General features: G+C 38.1%; 3 protein-coding genes across 3 annotated transcripts; 1 reads left to right on the forward strand and 2 right to left on the reverse strand.

The window, feature by feature from the left end:
* Window positions 1–554: 554 nt before the first annotated feature.
* Window positions 555–15130, forward strand: LOC5505697 (dual specificity protein phosphatase 12). Its single transcript, XM_032374046.2, has 7 exons — window positions 555–900; window positions 1160–1276; window positions 1793–1911; window positions 5096–5195; window positions 6187–6361; window positions 7045–7093; window positions 14929–15130. Exons 1-7 carry the CDS (start codon window positions 641–643, stop codon window positions 15066–15068), a joined length of 960 nt encoding a protein of 319 aa, XP_032229937.1. The 5' UTR covers window positions 555–640; the 3' UTR covers window positions 15069–15130.
* On the reverse strand, window positions 10478–12932 carry LOC116613512 (dopamine receptor 4). The gene has a single exon (XM_032374048.2). It carries the CDS (start codon window positions 11841–11843, stop codon window positions 10896–10898), a length of 948 nt encoding a protein of 315 aa, XP_032229939.1. The 5' UTR covers window positions 11844–12932; the 3' UTR covers window positions 10478–10895.
* LOC116613511 lies at window positions 15109–17724 on the reverse strand. Its single transcript, XM_032374045.2, has 3 exons — window positions 17193–17724; window positions 16203–16525; window positions 15109–15893 (listed from the first exon to the last, which is right to left on the reverse strand). The coding sequence occupies exons 1-3, from the start codon at window positions 17515–17517 to the stop codon at window positions 15183–15185; spliced, it is 1359 nt and encodes a 452-aa protein (XP_032229936.1). The 5' UTR covers window positions 17518–17724; the 3' UTR covers window positions 15109–15182.
* Window positions 17725–18728: the final 1004 nt, after the last annotated feature.

Below are 18728 nucleotides of genomic sequence, written 5' to 3' on the forward strand. Positions count from 1 at the left end.
TCATTAATTCATTCTCGAGACAATGTTGATCGTTACACAAAAAACAGTAAAAGATCCATTGAAAGGCCTGACACACTACCTGGGCATATTCTCAACATGCTAGATGCGTTATTATATATGAAATTACCTTAAATTTGTAGTAAAAGCAAGCAAAGGCTAGCAGTGGCGCGATACCCGTGGCGCATGGAGACTGTCACATGGAGCATCAACGATATCAACGAATATGGCGTTTGATGTGGCGAGACAACCTCGTTCCCAGGGCCTTCTAGGTAATTTTCAATATGCTAGACACCATATTGGAAACTACCCAGAAGACCCTGGGAGCGAGGTTGGTGGCGGGATTTCGCCTAGTCTTTCCTCATACTAGTTACCACAGGAGTCCCAAAAAGATCCTCCTGGAAAAGTTTGACAAAAAAACTGATGTCATTGATTTCAACAAATTAAAGAAAGAAAATTAAGATTACAACTAGTTTTAGCCCGATAGAATGTAAAATAATATTTCTTACTGATTTGCTCCTTATCTGCTTATGTTATTTTACAGAATTGGGGTCCCTGTGCTGATTTACACCGCTGACCAGATGACTCGGAAAAATAAAAATAAAGTCTGTAATCTTCAACTATAAACTACATCTTGTAAATAATGCGCCTCGTTAAGCCAGGATTATACGCTGGGACAAGAGAAGATGCTATGAATTACTGCCAGCTCAAGGAAGCCGCAATTAATCGGGTACTTACTATAGACAGTCAGTCCCTTCCAGATTTACAAGATGATCGACAAAAAAAGAGTCTATTTGTATATTGTCTGGATGAGCCCAACGCAGATTTGTTGTCACATCTAGATGAATGTATAAGATTTATCGAGGATGGGATAAAACACGAAGAACCAGTTCTGGTTCACTGGTATGTAACATGAACCAATTGTGTTTACTTGTTTCTGAAGTTGATGGGATAGAGGGGATAAATGCAGATGGGAACTGGGGGTTGCTAATACATAGATGATTGAATGTTGGGTATTAAAGTGATCAATAGTTAAGTGACGAAAGGTCAGTAGCAGGCATTGGAAACTTCTAAAATAATGCTACAAGTTTTACTAAATAACAATTTGGGTGTTACTTTGCACTTTTAATCAAAACAGATAATATAAAATTATTATTATCAGCCTCGCAGGAGTGTCTCGTAGTATTGCTGTTATACTGGCATACATCATGAAATCTGACCAAGTATCTTTGGATGACGCTGTGAATAAAATGAGTGAAATATATTCATCAGAAATTAGGTGAGTACTTTTTGTCAAAGAAATGATGATGTGCAAAACTAAGTCAGCCAGAGGGCATTAGTCTGGAGAGGGGGGGGGGGGGGGGTGCAGAGCCTGGAAGTAAACTGGTGCTATTGCGGCATCAAGTATGATGCTACCATAACCACAGATATAAACAGTATTTTAAAGGTGTTTAGGCAATTAGAATCACATTTGTGATTCAGGCAAACTTCATTACTAGGATGATAATATTTTTTCTGATGTACACTGAAGCTTTCTTTATTTATAATATCTGTCATGCTGTTTGGCTAGTGAAGTTTGGAATCTGTCAGAAATATGCTTCTCATATCCCTATTGTTTTACTCTATTTAAAAACAGTCAAGAGGGCCATGGTAGTTGGTATGAGTCATATTAGCTATGCCCCTTGTACCAATCACCTAGTGTGATGGACACAAAGAAAAATATTTTTATAAAAGTCAGCCAATAAGGGGAGAGTATACCATGCTCCAAATATATTTTATATTTGTTTATTGACAGCCCAAATCAAGGATTTTTGGACCAGCTTAAGATCTATGAGGAGATGGGCTGTAAAGTCAATACATCCAGTGCTCTATTCAAACAGTACAGACTTCAACTGTTAGCAAGTCAAATACAAGGTACTATATTTACATCCTGTGCCCTTTTCATACTTGTTTTTTGAAATGCCTTTCAAAAAATATCAACTTTTGCTGTTAGCAAGTCAAATATAAGGTACAGTACTATTGTATATATTATTGAGGCAGATCCAGGAGTTTGAATAAGAGGTTGCCAAAGCAAGGATTTAAAAAGGGAGTGGGGATTGATTGTTCTTCCATGGATTTCCTTATGCTTCTTTATATTTAGAAGCAAAGTTTCTGAAAATAGGAGGGTTGATCTATGTTGTGGTTTTAAATGTGGCGTGGTTTGAATTTTTTTTCAAACTGGTTTGAATTTTTCAAACTAGCTCATTTTTGGATACCTAGCATTCTAAAAGGGATTTTTTTGGGGGGGGAGTCATTAATAAAACAGGGGCTTGGATTTTTTTGGGGGGAGTCATTAATAAAACAGGGGCTTGGATTTTTTTTGGGGGGAGTCATTAATAAAACAGGGGCTTGGATTTTTTGGGGGGGAGTCATTAATAAAACATGGGCTTGGATTTTTTTGGGGGGAGTCATTAATAAAACAGGGGCTTGGATTTTTTTGGGGGGGAGTCATTAATAAAACAGGGGCTTGGATTTTTTTGGGGGGAGGTGTAACTAAAGGAACTAGATAAAATATTATGCAAATATCCCCTTTTCTTCCCAATCCCACTTTCTTCCATCATTTCTATTTGCTTACCCCACACCACCCTATCCTTACCCCCCTCTATCCCTATTCCTACCCCCTCCCTAATCGCTACCAATACCCCCCAACAACTTTATATTTATTTTATTTTATTTTTTTCTAAATAAACCTTACCTTCACAAGGATTTGAACCACTGACCTTTAGATTGAAGCTCCAATGCATTACCAACTGCGCTATCGAGGATTTTGTTGGTGAAATTGTTCGCATAACATTTTTATGTCGGCAATGTATTATAATTTATGCGCAAATGACATTAAAATTCACGCATGCGCAAAGTACATGATACGTACTTAGCAATATTGCCGACTGTGTAAACAGCCAGGAATTCTTGAAGCAAATAGATACTATAAAAGAGCAAGCAAAGACTCAGAAATCTGGCATCAATGTTTTCATCACTGACGAGTTCTATTTCTTAAAGAAAAAGCAAAAGGCAACGAACGTAGAATAAGCAACCAAATGACGAAGACCAAAATCGAAGCTATAAAAAGAAAGAAATGGACCCTAAATGCCAAAAACAAAGTAGTTTCAAGTGGAGGAAAGCCATTTCTATGTCGAAGCCAACTACATCAAAATCTGTCATTTGCACACCAAAGAGTGGCTCACAGAGGACGACAAAAAACTGAAAAATGGATCCAAGATAACTTTGCAGAAGTCACACAGAAAGTGATCAATGTGTTCGTACAGTTGTGCAAATATCACGCCAAACAAAAACCCATAACAAGTCGTGTTAAAGAGGTTACTAAACCATTTCAAGCGCCAACATTTCTCTCTTTAATCGAGTTAGATCTAATGGATTTCCGTAACACGCCGTGCAAATGCAGTAAGCGCCATCAATGGGTGCTAAACATTATCGATCACCATTCAAAGTACGTAACTTGTTGGCCATTGAAGGGAAAGAATGCAGTTGAAGTCTTACAAGGTCTTAAAAACTACTGCTACTCATTTGGTTTTCCAAAGAAAATATTTTGTGATAACGGTACTGAGTTTTCAAATGCCATGCCGGATTCCTTCTGTGAAGAAAACAACATAGAAATTTGCCATGAATCTCCAAGGACACCAACTACTCAAGGCCTTGTAGAAAGAAGCAACCGCACATGGAAGGAGGACATGCGAGCAATACTAATCTCAAAGCAAAAAAGTGTTGGTGAATGGTGCAAAGCAACAATGGAAGCCTCATATACTATGAACATAACGTATCATAGAGCTATTAAATGTTCACCGTACGAAGCTGTCTTTGGGTTTAAAGCCCACCGTGAGGTCATCAGAATTGAACAAGATGGACAAGAGGTTCAAGAAGAACAACTAGAAGACAACCCAACAGTACCACTTGAACAAGAAGAACAACTAGAAGACAACCCAACAGTACCACTTGAACAGGAAGAACAACTAGAAGACAACCCAACAGTACCACTTGAAGAAGAAGAACAACTAGAAGACATCCCAACAGTACCACTTGAACAAGAAGAACAACTAGAAGACAACCCAAAAGTACCACTTGAAGAACATTTTGACAATGAGGGAAGGAAATGTAAGCGTCAAAAAATCTGTGAATCACAGAAAACATATAATGAAAAAAATGAAAAAACAAACACAGAAAGCAAAGAAATTCAAATTTAATGTATATGAGATTGTTGCTATTCAAATACATAAGTCTGACAAAGTCAGTAAATTACATCCTAATATGCTCATTGGCAAAATTACAGAGATTGATTCCACAAGTAATTATGTAAAAGTGGTAACACAGTTTGGTATCATTAAAGGGCTTATTGCCCCAACTAGACTAAATGCTTGTAATGCAACAAATGTTGCATTTGATTATGATCACAAGGTATCGTTCACATATTCATGTAAACAATGTCAATCATAACTGTCAATAAACTGCCTTCTGGTTAAAACACTCATCATTTTTTTAACCAACTACCTAACAATAGACTGTAGTTAGAATATAAAGCCATACCCAACCTTGTCCCTAAACCTAACCCCAAGATACTATGAATATAAAACGGTCCCAACCTTCTCCCTAAACCTAACCCCAAAGTACTATGAATATAAAGCCGTAACCAACCTTGTCCCTAAACCTAACCCCAAGGTACTATGAATATAAAGCCATACCCAACCTTGTCCCTAAACCTAACCCTAAGGTACTATGAATCTTTCAAACTAGTGTGAAATTTTTCAAACCAGTTTGAAAAATTCAAACCAGTTTTAAAAATTCAAACCAGTTTTAACAATTTCAAACCAAGAAGCATTCAAACCACAACATCTATGCGCCAAAATCGCGGGTATAGATGGCAACTGCATTTAATTATCCCTATGTTTTTTTTTTTCAAATTATAATTTTTGGGGGTACAGAGGTCTTCCTTGCTGCAGTGCTTTGAATATCCTACATGTTACAGTAGTAAATACTTACACAAATCATAACTGTGTTTGAAAGATAAGGCTTAAAAACTAATTTGTTGCTTTTTTTTTTTGTACAGATGGTTGTCATTCAAGAACTGATATTCTAGCAAAATTTATTCAGGAATTTAAATCCCCAATGGAAAGAAGCCAAAATATTTATAAATGCAAAAAATGCAGGTATTTTGAATACAAATGAGGCCTTGCTCAGCTATTGTTGCTCTCAGCAGCTTTTTGATTGTCTTCCATTTGTTTTGTATTGTATCCATCCTTGATATAACCAGAGCTGTAGCAGGCCATGAAATAGGGGACTTAAGATTCACGACCTGGGAGGGGTGACGATGCACACATTGTATTTCTCTACCCACTAAAAGAAAAATGTGGTAGCCCGCATTGAAGTCTTGCGTGTGACCCTTCCTCAACTCTCCATCGTCGTAAATCTTTAGGTCACTAATATTTCGCAGGTGCGTACCCTGGATTGGCTGAAATGGGAGGTGTGCAATCATGGGTATTATATGGAAAAAACATAGTATTTGGAGATTCCTTTATAAGAAATGACCGACTTTTTGGCTGCCAAGGGGGGTGCACATGCACCCTGCGCACCCCCTGTGTGCAAGCTTGTTTAGCTATGGCCTTACTGATTGTTACTTTTTCATTTTTGAGAATATTGTGGTGGCACATCCCTGCTATAGCCATTTTACCCATGCCCCTACTAATTATTAAGTATTCCAAGTTTTGAGAATTTCCTAGACTCTTTAAACAAGGATTTCTGAGTCATAAACCTTAATCTCTCTTATTCTAATTCCTAACTCAAAAAGAAATTAGTCTATGCTATTATTGCACAATGAAATCAAATTTAGACTTTCTTTTACAAAAAAGTAAGTCGCTTGTTTCTTTCAACACAATAGCATTTGTAAACACAACTCTTTATTACATGTCTTGACCATCTGCTTTACAATATACAAACCCTATAATATACTCCTTACACAGGTAGCCCAGTCATAACACAGGTAGCCCGGTCATAACACAGGTAGCTGGGACACTACAAACACTAATGAGCAGAATATTAATAATTGTAGTAATGTTAATTTTTAACATCTTTACCATCTTTTAAAATAAACAACACACAGGGTATTGGCTTCCACTAATAATTCTCACTATCTTGATTTAGGGTGACTCTGTTCAATTCTGGAAGCACAGTTGAGCATGAGACCGGAAGTATGCCCTTCAATTGGCAAAAGAAAGATCAAACACACCTCAATACATCCATGCCCTTGTGCACATCTCTCTTCATAGAACCAGTAGAATGGATGCTTAGTGGACTTCAAGGCACAGTTGCGGGGAAGGTATTGCTGATTACTTATTTCCTTATCCAATTGAGGCAGTACAGCCTTATTTTAAATAGAATGCTAGTTTAGCACCCAGCTTCCAATAAGTGCGAAGGCACAACATACAAAAAGGCACCAGCTCTTCAAATAAGTGCCAAATTTCTGTTTTCACTATCAACGTAAATAGTTTTATTTCTTGCTGTTTTATGATTTGGCATGAATTTCATGTATATTTTTAAAATAATGACAACTCAGTTTCATATAAATCTGTTAAAGCCGCATTGTCACCAGTTAACTTCCGGTCGATTACCTAACAATCTTCGATGATTTTTAACGGAAAACGTGAAGATCATTTCAAAATATTGAAAGCATTGTGTCTATTGGAAGTTTCTTTGAGGATGTGACTGATAATTTAGAGCGGATGGCCTGTTTAATATATCGGATTCTAATAGATTCTTTTGTCTTTTGACGGTTGAAGTTTCCGTCCGACCACCTTAATTAATATGGTGACAATGCGGCTTTAAGTCTGAATTTAAAAAAAAGTGCCCTGTTAGAAAGTAACAGCCCTGCTCTTAGGGCTCCCTCTCATATACGGTAATTGAATAAGTCCTCAGGGTGACAAATGAAGCATTTCACAGGTACATGTATGCAGTTATATTTGTTTTAAAATACTAAGCCCTTTGTTTTGTCATTTGAATCAGATCTGCTGCCCGAAATGCTCAGCTAGGCTAGGATCATTCAATTGGGCAGGTACTGTATGCAGACAATAATTTGTTCATTTTGTATTATTATAATAATAGGGGGTACCCGAAACATGTTTATACCTATTTCCAAACACTTTGTCTTGTGCAAAGTTCTACAACCCAAAGATGCTTATAGGTACTAGTTATTCATAATAATAACAAATAGATAAACTTCAGCCATGCCAGAGAACCATCCACTGATTACCTTCAATGGATAATTTTGTAGAAATATATTGAGTTCCATGTTGGTTATTTGCAACGCTTTTTGAATGAGGTGTATATGGAATATTGGAACAAGGATTGAATATGAGGCCAATACCACACTGTTTTATTATTATTATGACTAAGGTAATATAGATGCTGATGGAGAGTTAACAGAGATGCCCCTACATCATCATAACTTTTGCAAATCATGAATGATGCTACTGGCCCCACCCCATACCACAGCTATGGCTCTATTAAGCCAATTAAAGCCTATGTCTGATGTGATGGTCGTTACGGTGATGAACTCTGCTCCCAAAAATTGAATTAAAAACTATAATTGAATTTTAGGCGACAATTATGTTGGGTTATGTATACGTTGTTATTTTCTTGTGATTCTGCCTACAAAATGGGATGGGAACATCAAAGCATGCCTGCTGTAGCTAGATAAATTATGCCTTTATCATTTTGAGAATAGAGGTGTGGACCCAGTGGGTAGAATGCGTGCGCTGCCGCTTTTGTCGCCAAATGTAGGTCATTTCATATTGAAGGATCGTCGGGTTTCCACAAAACGAAGACCTAAAACCTAAAACCTGTGACCCCAAAAGCTACGACCCCAAAAGCAACGACCCCAAAATATTGCCGTTATTATTTAGCCTCCCTTGTTTTTCAAAATGGCTACACAGCGTGGAAGTTTCATGTGGAATCAGTGATCCTTATGAGACAATTAGTTAGTTCAATTTTTTTTTAATTGGGAAATAGGGAAAAGCACTACTTGTGTTTCCAGGTGGTCGTTTCTTAAAACGCCGGAAAACTCAGAAACCCGGAATGTCACCCAGTAAACTTTTTGGGTGTTTCTTCAAAAAACTTAATTGCCCGCTAACTTACGGCAAAAAGCTTCATGTTCTAGTTGTGTCTAGTTGTGAAGTTGTAGAAAGTTTTCATCACAGGGAAAACCATTCCAATGCCCGGTAAAAAGTGGGGCAATCAAGGCTAACATCATTTTATCGGTTTTCCTACCAACCAATCAGGTTTCATCTCTGTCAATGATTTGACATTTAGCTGTCACAGTGCGCCTAAAAAATATAAACAGCTTTGCGAAATTATTAGAAGTTTTTCTACAAAATGAGACTTTATGTACTTTTTTTTGTCTTTCTTTCGAAAAATGCCGATGCCACAGCAATGTTTAGGGTGCAAGTTGTCTACAGACATCGACAAAACTAGGATTTCAATAACTATTTAGCCAATCTATTCATAAACTTTGGAAATTATAATTTACTTGTCGGAAACCCGTATCGGCACGCTACGCTAAAGCTTTGGTTTGATAAACGCTCTCGCCATACCCTGGTTCCAGAGCCTCTAACGTCTCTCTATTTAGTGGCCAGCGAGGTTGAGACGTTCGAGTCTCTGGAACCAGGGTATGGCGAGAGCGTTTCTCTAAATTACCTGTAATTACCGGGTCTGGTTACCGGGAGAGTTTTCGGGATCATTTTTCGGGCAAAAGAGCATGTCTGAAAAATAAGTGCAACTACAATTTTCAATGGGACAAATAACGACGATTAAAAATGGTTTGTTCATTGGCGCGCGCAAATGAGAATATTTCTTTCATGAAAAGCACAACAGAATTTGCTGAATTACCTCATTAGGATCACTGATTCCATATGAAACTTTCGCGCTGTGTAGCCATTTGGGAGACAAAGTAGACTAAATAATAACTGCATTTTTTTTTTGGGGGGGGGGGGTCGTAGCTTTTGGGGTCACAGGTTTTAGCTACTAGGTTTTATGTCTTCGTTTTGTAGACACCCAAGGATCGTCTATGACACCTATTACTGCCCCCCCCATCCCCCCCCCCCCCCCCACACACACACACACAACCCCCCCTGTAAATCCTAGGTACAGGCCTATATAATGCTATAGGCCAACCAAGCAAGTATAGTGCCAGTGTAATGGATAATAGCCGACTTGCACAAAGACAAAATCACATGTCTTTGAGAGGCAAACTCAATCCATGATAAACACAGAAATGGCTGCGGCCGTCACGTCAGAGAGCGGCAACAAATAGAATCCTTCAACCGAATAAGCTTTTTCTGACAAAAAAAACTTTCTGACCAATTTGTAAGCGCTGAATTAGTTCTTTTTGTCGATGTTATTTTGTATCCAAAAGCAACAAATAGAATCCTTCAACCGAATAAGCTTTTTCTGACAAAAAACTTTCTGACCAATTTGTAAGCGCTGAATAAGTTCTTTTTGTCGATGTTATTTTGTATCCAAAAGCAACAAATATAATCCTTCAACCGAATAAGCTTTTTCTGACAAAAAAACTTTCTGACCAATTTGTAAGCGCTGAATAAGTTCTTTTTGTCGATGTTATTTTGTATCCAAAAGCCGGAGTGCGCGCAAATTTACCACGCAAATGAGCCACCTAATTTCTCTATACAAGTAGCCTATTTAGGACCCTAATACTTCAGCTAGGTAACTTGATAATAAGCAGTGAAATTTATAGAAATTTTTTAATAACGATATTGGCTTTTTAATATCTAATTTCAATTGCGAGCATAACGCACATATATTGGAGCATGATTTACTGTATCTTGTTCACCAAAGTGTAGTTCTGGAAGCCAGTAAACTTAATTCTTATTTTTTTTTTCACGAACCAAACGGTTTAGCATGTTAGCATCCTTAGTTAAGTGACTCCCACCTAATGTGTCTCGCCCCATTTTCTGTCGTATCTCAAACAAGCCCTTGTGGGATCACCTGCTCTTACATCTCTTACATACACGGTTGTACAAACTTTATCGCCATTTGCATAAAAAGTGAATTTCAGAAATGAAGGCTTCCGCAATTAGCGTTTCTTCTTTATAATGATAGCAATCTCAAACGCTTCCCGCTTTAAACATTTCACAACTATCCATTTTCTTCAAATAACCATTACGGAAGATAATATTATCAACAAGAACAAATTCTGGCATCCCTTCTAGAATATTCGCTTCGTTTTTTGAATTTTTAGCCTTTCTTTCTCACTGCTATTGCCATGGAGTCTTTACTATAGAACAAGAAAAAAAAAACGTGAAAGATAACGATTATTGTAAAAATATAGGCTAGATTTCCAGCTTGTCTCCGTAAGCCTGCTATCCGGCAAGACCTACCACTGGAAAACCAGGTTGAGAGACGCTCTACTTTCTCAGAAATGTATGACTCGTCTTTATATTATACCAAGTTACTTGTTACAGCGTTATTAAATTTGTTTTTTCTTCTGTACTTGCTACTCCCTTTGTTATTCTTGCATCAATGATGTTTGGTCCAAATAACACTGCAAACACCACGACTATAGTGTTAAAAAGCTATACCAAAACATTTTCTTGAGCTCTTTTCGGGGTCCGATTTCATAATGGCATAGACAAACAAGTTCGGTGCAGAGTTTAGAAAACTGATCTGAAACAATACAAACATACCGATCTAACTATTTCAAAAACTTTATTTACATTTTCTTGAGGTCTATTAGGAAGTAAGATTTCACAATGGCATAGACAAACAAGTTCGGCGCAGAGTTTAGAAAACTGATCTGAAATACTACAAATATGCCATCTATAGTGTTATTGAGAGTGTAATCATTTAAAAAACTTGAACATTTTCTTGAGCTCTTTTCGGAAGTCGGATTTCATGATGGCATAGACAAAGAAATTCGGCGCCGAGTTCAGAAAACTTGTCAATGCAGCAGCGATTGTCACTCCGTTCGACCCAACGCACGAGCTCACGATATAATTACAACCTAGCCAGTACAGATAGATAGAGTTACAAACTAGAAATATCGCCACTACCATTCCGACTGCCGCTATGTCTTTATGTCGACGTCTTTCTTGACGTTTTTCCTTGCCCGCCGCAGACTCGCCTGTTTTTAACGTATTGCTCATGGAGTTCTCCCCACCGTCTCTAGCGTTGACAGAATGTTGTGCATTGATTTGCTTATGGTGTTTGAACAAAACAAGACCTATTTTTGTGTACGCATAACACATGAAAATATTTGGAAGGATGGTAAAGATTATAATGTAGCTTAAGCGATATGCTAATGTTGATATCACTATTACGTTTAAAAGTTCAAAAAGATGGGGTATTTCTGTCAGAAATGGAATAAACCAAAACAGCGCGATTACTATGTTAGTTTGGCGCGTAAACGGGATATGAGAAAACGGGTGAACAACCGCGATGTATCGATCAAGCGTCAATAAGCAGAGGTTTGTCACCGATAAATTCGTGGTGACATTGACGAAAAACGTGATGAAAGCCCAAACGGTTTTCCCACACGAAGTTCCATAAATACACGTCAGAAAAGCTGGCCAATTAAACACGCCCACTAAGAGATCAGCGATTCCCAGAGAGAGAATGATCCGCCCGTTCGGAGATTCTTGGTTCAGCAGGTTTTTTCTGCTACATAGGATATAGACAACAAGTGCGTTTCCAAGAACCGTGATTATTGTTATAATACCGTGAACCACCCAAAACCAGACATCTACACTAAGAAAAAATGTAGCGTACGGGTTGAACGTCTCGTTTGCCATTAGAGAGGCTGTCCTGAGTTTTTCTTCCTTCCTTCTTGATAGTGATCCAAGCACGGCACGATGCGATAGCTTCTAAGCTAGCCAAAATCCAAGTTAAGCCATGAGTTTGATTCCTTCAATGATCTGCTTCTATCTGTCTGTAGTAATGTAGTGTGTCTCAAATTAAAGATTGTCAGCAATAAAAACAGATAGTTAAAGGTGAGTTATCGTTTGCAACCCAATGAAGGATTTCTGTTGTATAGTACCAGAACTTGACAAATAACTTTTCTTTTTGGAAAATCACCGAGTTGTGAGTGATTGAAAGCTACTATTGCAATTGTGCGTTTTGGGATTTTCAAATTATCATCACATCAACCAGCACGTTTACATCTCAGGCTCTTGGACCAAACTTTTTGTCCATGTTTTAAACCTTGGAAAACCTCTGTTAATGTCCCACAAGTTGTCACTTTTCAACGTCAAGAAGTTGGCTTCAGAGTAGCCTGCCATTAAAGTCTTGCATTTCAAAAATTCAAATGTCCAAAATATTCTTAAATGCTATCACACTAATTTTTGACAGATAAAACAATCCTTCTCAATAACCCATAAAGCTTTTGCACGCAGACGTAAACTAATCGAGTTCTGTGAGTATCGATGTTTGTACCCTGAACTTTCGTTTACCGAGCTATCGACTCCGTTATTTCGCTAACATCTGAATACGTTGCCTTAAACGCACTTACGCAGTCATAATTTGTATACAGTATGCCAAGCAATTAGCTCTCGAAAAGTACAGCTGCTCACATTGTAGACCATTCATTCAATGTTTCTGGGGCTTGACAATTTGACTAAGTGCTTATCAGTTATTGCTTTAGTCGGGATAATATATGCGCTACTGGATATTTACCATTTCTTGTTTTTTCATTAAGCCCTGTGCAAACTGCGCCAGCACCGGCCAGCATTGCTGGCAAATTCTTGCTCGGCTGACTACAAGACAAAGAAATGTCAGAAAGTTCATTTCCCATTTTTTCTTTGTCCTATAGTCAGTCAAGCGAAAATTCGCCAGTTTGCACGGGGCATAACATCCAGCCTGTACTTCTAATAAAAATCAGTCCTCTGTTTGTTCCGTTAGAATTAAGCAAATAGACCTACTGCTGGTCGATGTGGTAAATAACATATTAATTTTTTTTTAAAGTTGATCCATACTAATTTTAGAATATTGGCTTTATTCCTATAATGGTTTTTCCGATTAAAAATATAAAAGTTTTTGATTGTTGTTTTCAGATCTCTTCAGAATGGCCCGATCTTTGTTTCGTTTCAATCCCAGGAATATTTTGTTCTCCTTGCCGAGCTGTAGAAGTTTTTGTAGCATATAATTTATGAAAAGCAATTGAAAAAGATCCCTGTTGATTAATTGATTTCCCTCTGTGAATTTATTATATATATTTAAAATTATGTGAAGAAAAAAAAACGAAGGCCAAAAAACGAAGCCAAACAATCCTTAGATATTTCTTCTATTTGCTTTGGGGGCAGACGCTTTTTTCCATAATCTTTTGAAAGATTCCAGGTGGAAGCTGTCCCACTGCCCCCATGCTAGCTTCGGCCCTGTAAGACGAAGAAGACTGAAACCATCAAACACGGGAAATTACATATGCTGTGTACGTGGCTTATTATGCAAAGAAACCCAATTAGATTTTTTTTTTCTGGGCTTTATCCCCCATTTACTTTATGCCTCTCGGTGGCAAAGTCGAGGGTTTAAACGTTGGACGTGATCTTTTAACGTAGAATATTGGCAAGCTTGGTCATTTTGTTTTCTTACAGTAAGAGGCTAACAGTAATTTGAAAATTACCAACTCAGGCCTAGAAGCAATTTCCGCGCTAAAAACACGGGCAGATAATGCCAATGCGTGAAAGGCCTTCTAACGTTTTGTAAACAAAACTGCTTTCACAGAGTTAACTAGTCTTTTGTGAAACGTCTTTCTTGCTTGGGTTATTAGTCGGCTTTTCGCCTTATGCTCTACTGCCTTTTTCAATATTTGGTGAAGTCTCATTTAACAATATCCAACTGCTAAAAAGCTTTCTGGCCTCCGTCATTCAAACCAAGGATGCTGTTTAACCACTTACGGAAAGGGGGCCTGATTAAGAAACCATTTTAGTGCTGGCTAATAAAAAAACTCTTCAAGGATTTTGAATAACGGAAACTAGAAGGCGATTTAGCAGTTAAAGAATGTTGGTCAGAGTTTGCAGTTTATTGAAACCTGCAACAATAACCAGCAACTGTTGATTTTAAGCGAAACTTCAGATGAGGAGTGTGCTCAATGACAATCGATAAGTGGGTACAATGCTTTTGTAAGTACAGACGCTGGTCTCTAAGTCAGATAAATTTATCTACCGATAATTCCAATTCTGACTTTCCGGGAACTACCCCAGCTGTTCAGCAAATGAGATACAAAGGCCTATTTAGGCATGGGTACCTCCCAGGTATCACACACTATTTTGCCTGTTAACATTTCAATGGCAACCCCATATTTTTTCAGGTTTTTAGTTTTGAAATATCATATAGCTTCGAAGTGTTTTTTTTTTTTTTATCAAGAAAAGTCAATTAATATGGAAAAATTGTTTCTTGTGCTCTCTTTGAAAGTCGTATTTCTGATTTATTTTGGTATTAGCTGTGATGTTTGTTTGTTGTTGTTTATGGGATGTTGTGTCATTGTTATGTGGGTGTACAAACACCCTGAGCAATAATTGCCTAACATGCTTGGCAATAAGTCTCTGTTTGATTGGGGTTACAATCTGTGACAGCACTGGAATCAATCCAAATGTTTCTGCTTTAAGCTCCCAAGTATTATGTTTGTCTGAAAACCAGCATAGCTATACCACACACCAGACAAATATAATGATCTCCCTTGAAACCTCTCCTAAATATGAGATACTTTATGATACAGCCTCATTGCTATATGTGCACTCATCGGTGGGCTAGCATGCACACACTAGAACTAATGGAACCTTGAATTTTTTTCCATGGTTTTATGGTCCAGGAGCTCAAAAAGAGCTTTGTTTGGTTCAGCACATGTGATAACCAGATCAATAAGACCATGTCTATCCTTCACAGGAATGCAGTGCTCATGTGCAGCATGGATCACACCAGCTTTCCAATTCCACAAAAACAGAATTGATGAGGCAGTGAGGTTAGCACCAGTCAGAGCCAATAGAGACCAACCAGCAAACAGAACTGGCCAAGATATTGGGTGATAATTTTTCTAGTGTGGACGTTTTGTAAATAAATATAGACTTTAATAAACAGTTTTTTAATACTTTGACTAATTTTGGTGCTTTCATTAAAACAACATACTTCTCATTATGTTACTAACCTATTATACATACACATCTATTCATTGGTACGTCATCTACCTGGGCCAATATCTTTGAATTTATACCAAGCATATTAATGCCCCCGAACTTTTCCTTCAGATCAGTGTCTTCCCCCCTTATGATTACCTGAGAACATGGATCAATGTCATGGTATTCTCCAAAGCTGTCTCTCACTTTGACATGTGATACATTTGAACCATTATTATTTAAGTCTAGCTTTGGTGAACAAGAACCAGTTTCCTGATTAGATTCCCGCCTTAGTTGAACTGCATCTGTCCTTCTCTTAAGTGCTCTCACCAACAACCTAGATGCCTGATTCTTGGATATAGGCTTTAACCCAGACAATGTCACCTCAGACACTGCTTGCTTTTTTTCTGTTACATAACCTGGAATAACTTCATCTGCAATATTCAACCATTCAGTATCTGTTGTTGTGTTGTGTGTTAGTTTTCTTGCTAAAATAAGGGTGGATAGTGAAGCTATTTTTTTTGAAATTTCAGTGACTTCTCCTTTATGTAGAACTTCTTTGGCTATAGCACCATTTGTAAGCAAGTTGTTGTGCACATTTTCTGTCAGTTCATCCATTGTTTGTGGAATTCTGGTTCTCTTTCTACCCCAGCTGTACCACTGCTCACATAAAAAATCCCTGCAGTGGGGGACAAAAATATCTAGAAACAACTCCTCCACAATGCACTTCTTGATAACCTGTAAAAAAAGATAGTGAGGTACAAAAAAACCATCAAAATCCGAGAGAGGGTTATCTATATTTAAACAAAACTCCAGCCTTTACATTTTTAAAGAGGAAAAATGGTTCACACATCAGGAATAACATAACCTCCACTCAGTAAGACTTTTGATTTGTCGGAAATTGCCCAATTTGGGCGAAATTGCTACTTTTTCATAATCTATGGCAACAATCATATCTCAAGAAAGGTTCATCTACTACCAAAAAATACTAAATCTAAATTTCGTTTTACATTATGCAATGAATCTCATTAAAATTAAAATAAATACCTTAGGGATACTCGCAGCCCTTGGCACTTGTAAGTATTGTCCCCCTGTTGCATACACCATAGCATTAAATGTATCCCTTTGAATTGGGGTAGCATGGTCCTTCTCGATGGCATATAAGACCACGCCCTTCGCAGCTAACATGTGGCATGAAATCAGTGGGTCAACTTCAAGCAGATCTTCTAGCTTTCTCTCCATTTCTGATTTATCCTTGTCAGAACTGGTTTTGTTGTTGGCTTTTATCTTATTCAACTGTTCATTTGTCAAAGTTTCATTGTTTGTTAACCTCTCTTGAGAAAAGTCTTCTATGAAGGGAAGCATGTCACCTATAGGTAGAAACATAAAATTTTAGTTTGAGGGTTAAGGGGAAACCAAATTGGTTTTCCAGCATTATTACTTATATAAGCACTGTGGTGCTTATTTAATTTTCCATGTATAACAGGCGGGGTGCAAAAAGTGTGTGCACCCCCTCATGGTGGCCAAAAAGCGGCCTATTTCTTATTAAGGGATCTTCATACACTATTCTTTTTTCAAATGATATATATGACTGCACAACCCCCTCGGCCAATCCTGGGAACACCAGGTGGGGCAGGGGGTGCATATTTCCAAATCTCTGTTATCTCTTGACAAAGTGGTTTTTACAACGTGCAAGGAGTACAATTTAGCCCAGAATACCATATCAAAACAAGCTTTAAATGTAAAATGTTGAGTGGTGGGTTGTTCTTTTCATTTCCTTTCATTTTTCAATAAATAATAGTATTTAGCAAAAACTATTCAAAGCAGACAGTATTCATTACTTTCCTACCAATGTACTAGTTATCAAAGTCTATAAAGTGGAACACATTTAGGCGAGGAAATTTTTCAAGGCAGGGCTATAGCAGGGGGTAGGGCACTGTAAGTATGTGCCCCCCCCCCCCCCCCCACCCGACCAGTACGGGATGGCTGTGCACCCAATATTTAAAAAATATAGAAAATGGTAAAATGAGATCGTACCGATATAGAAGCACAGTTTCACAGCCTTTTCGCGGTAATCTAGCAAAGCCGCTCGATGTATAGGGTTTCCCTGTGTCTCGACGGCACTGCTACAAGTTTCTCTGGGTTCCATTACCAAAATATCTGAGCTTCGAAACATAGAAGTTTGACAGAAAAACGCCATACGATTCAAAGAACTCTCGAAGCGATTGGTAAATCGGATTGTAGCTATCCTGGCATGGTGGAAAACTTTGGCAAAATCTGCCTTTAAATGGTTATAAGATCGCTGGACACATCTTTTTGGTCCCAAGATAAAAACAATATCCATCTCGTTTTCTCCCGCCATTTTGCAGCGAAGGTATAAACTTTACCAAGAATTTTGCCTCTCTGATTTTCGGTACGTAAAAATTTCTCGGTTCCGTAGCGCACGAAGCCACAGTCGAATCTTTAACAACGTTTGATAACACCTTTCTATTATATAGCATTTTCGCTGAGGTTTTCATTTCACAGTTTTGCATCATCTTTAGGACAAAAGTTGCACCACAACATAGAAACCGGAAGTTGATTATCCTACACAGGGAGACCGTCACGATACCACAGGTATCCTGATGGTGGAAAAGAAATGGTCTTTCCTTGCCGTTATGGCCCCCACCAGCTCAGAATATTTCCTTTTCTGGAAACACAAATACGGCGGCCTAAATGGATTATGACGTCATCATTCAAGCCCCTCGCCTTTTACCGCCGGAAAGATATATTTTTCGCTTTAAAAGCTTTTTCCCGTCGAGTTTTTGCAATTTTAGAGCAGCCAGTGTGTTAGGTCATCTTTCTAAGATATCTCGTGCAAAGCTTCGAAGCGATGGAGTAAAAATATGGAAGATGGTGAGTATTTATTCGAAGGGAATGGGAGCTCTGCAGCGCTATGTTTGACCGATTTCGAACCCAAACACATGTAGAAATTTGCCAAGATCTCTCTACAATAATTTTTCTGGGCTTAGAAAAAAATTATTCTGAGAATAAGGAGTTATGTAGCTTTAGAAATCGGTATGTCTCTATATGTCGCCCCATGACAGGTAATCCGGAATCCGGGATCCATGAAAAAATGAGATATGGGATCCGGAATCCATGAAAAAAAATGAGATATGGAATCCGGAATCCATGAAAAAATGAGATATGGAATCCGGAATCCATGAAAAAATGAGATATGGAATCCGGAATCCATGCTGCTGGGATCCGGAATCCACGAGAAAAAACCCACATGGAATCCGGAATCCAGAACCCTATTGGAGAACCTGTCATGGGGCGATATATGGGACGCGACGCCAGTTGCTGGGACGTTTGGTTCTTTAAACAATTTCGTGTTGAGCTCTGCACATCACCGACATAAGTATAGGAAACAAGGACCCTTCCCTTCACTGTCAAGTGGACTGCTTCGTTTGATAGCTAGCCTAGCCGTATTTATTGCTATCATTTTTTTTTTTGCTTTTTCTGGCTGATTTTAAAACCAGAAAGCTTATACAGCGCTGACAAAATTTATTATTGAATAGCTTCGCCCCATGA

This window comes from Nematostella vectensis, chromosome 8 (assembly GCF_932526225.1).
Source record: "Nematostella vectensis chromosome 8, jaNemVect1.1, whole genome shotgun sequence".
In the NCBI taxonomy this organism is placed as follows: domain Eukaryota; kingdom Metazoa; phylum Cnidaria; class Anthozoa; order Actiniaria; family Edwardsiidae; genus Nematostella; species Nematostella vectensis.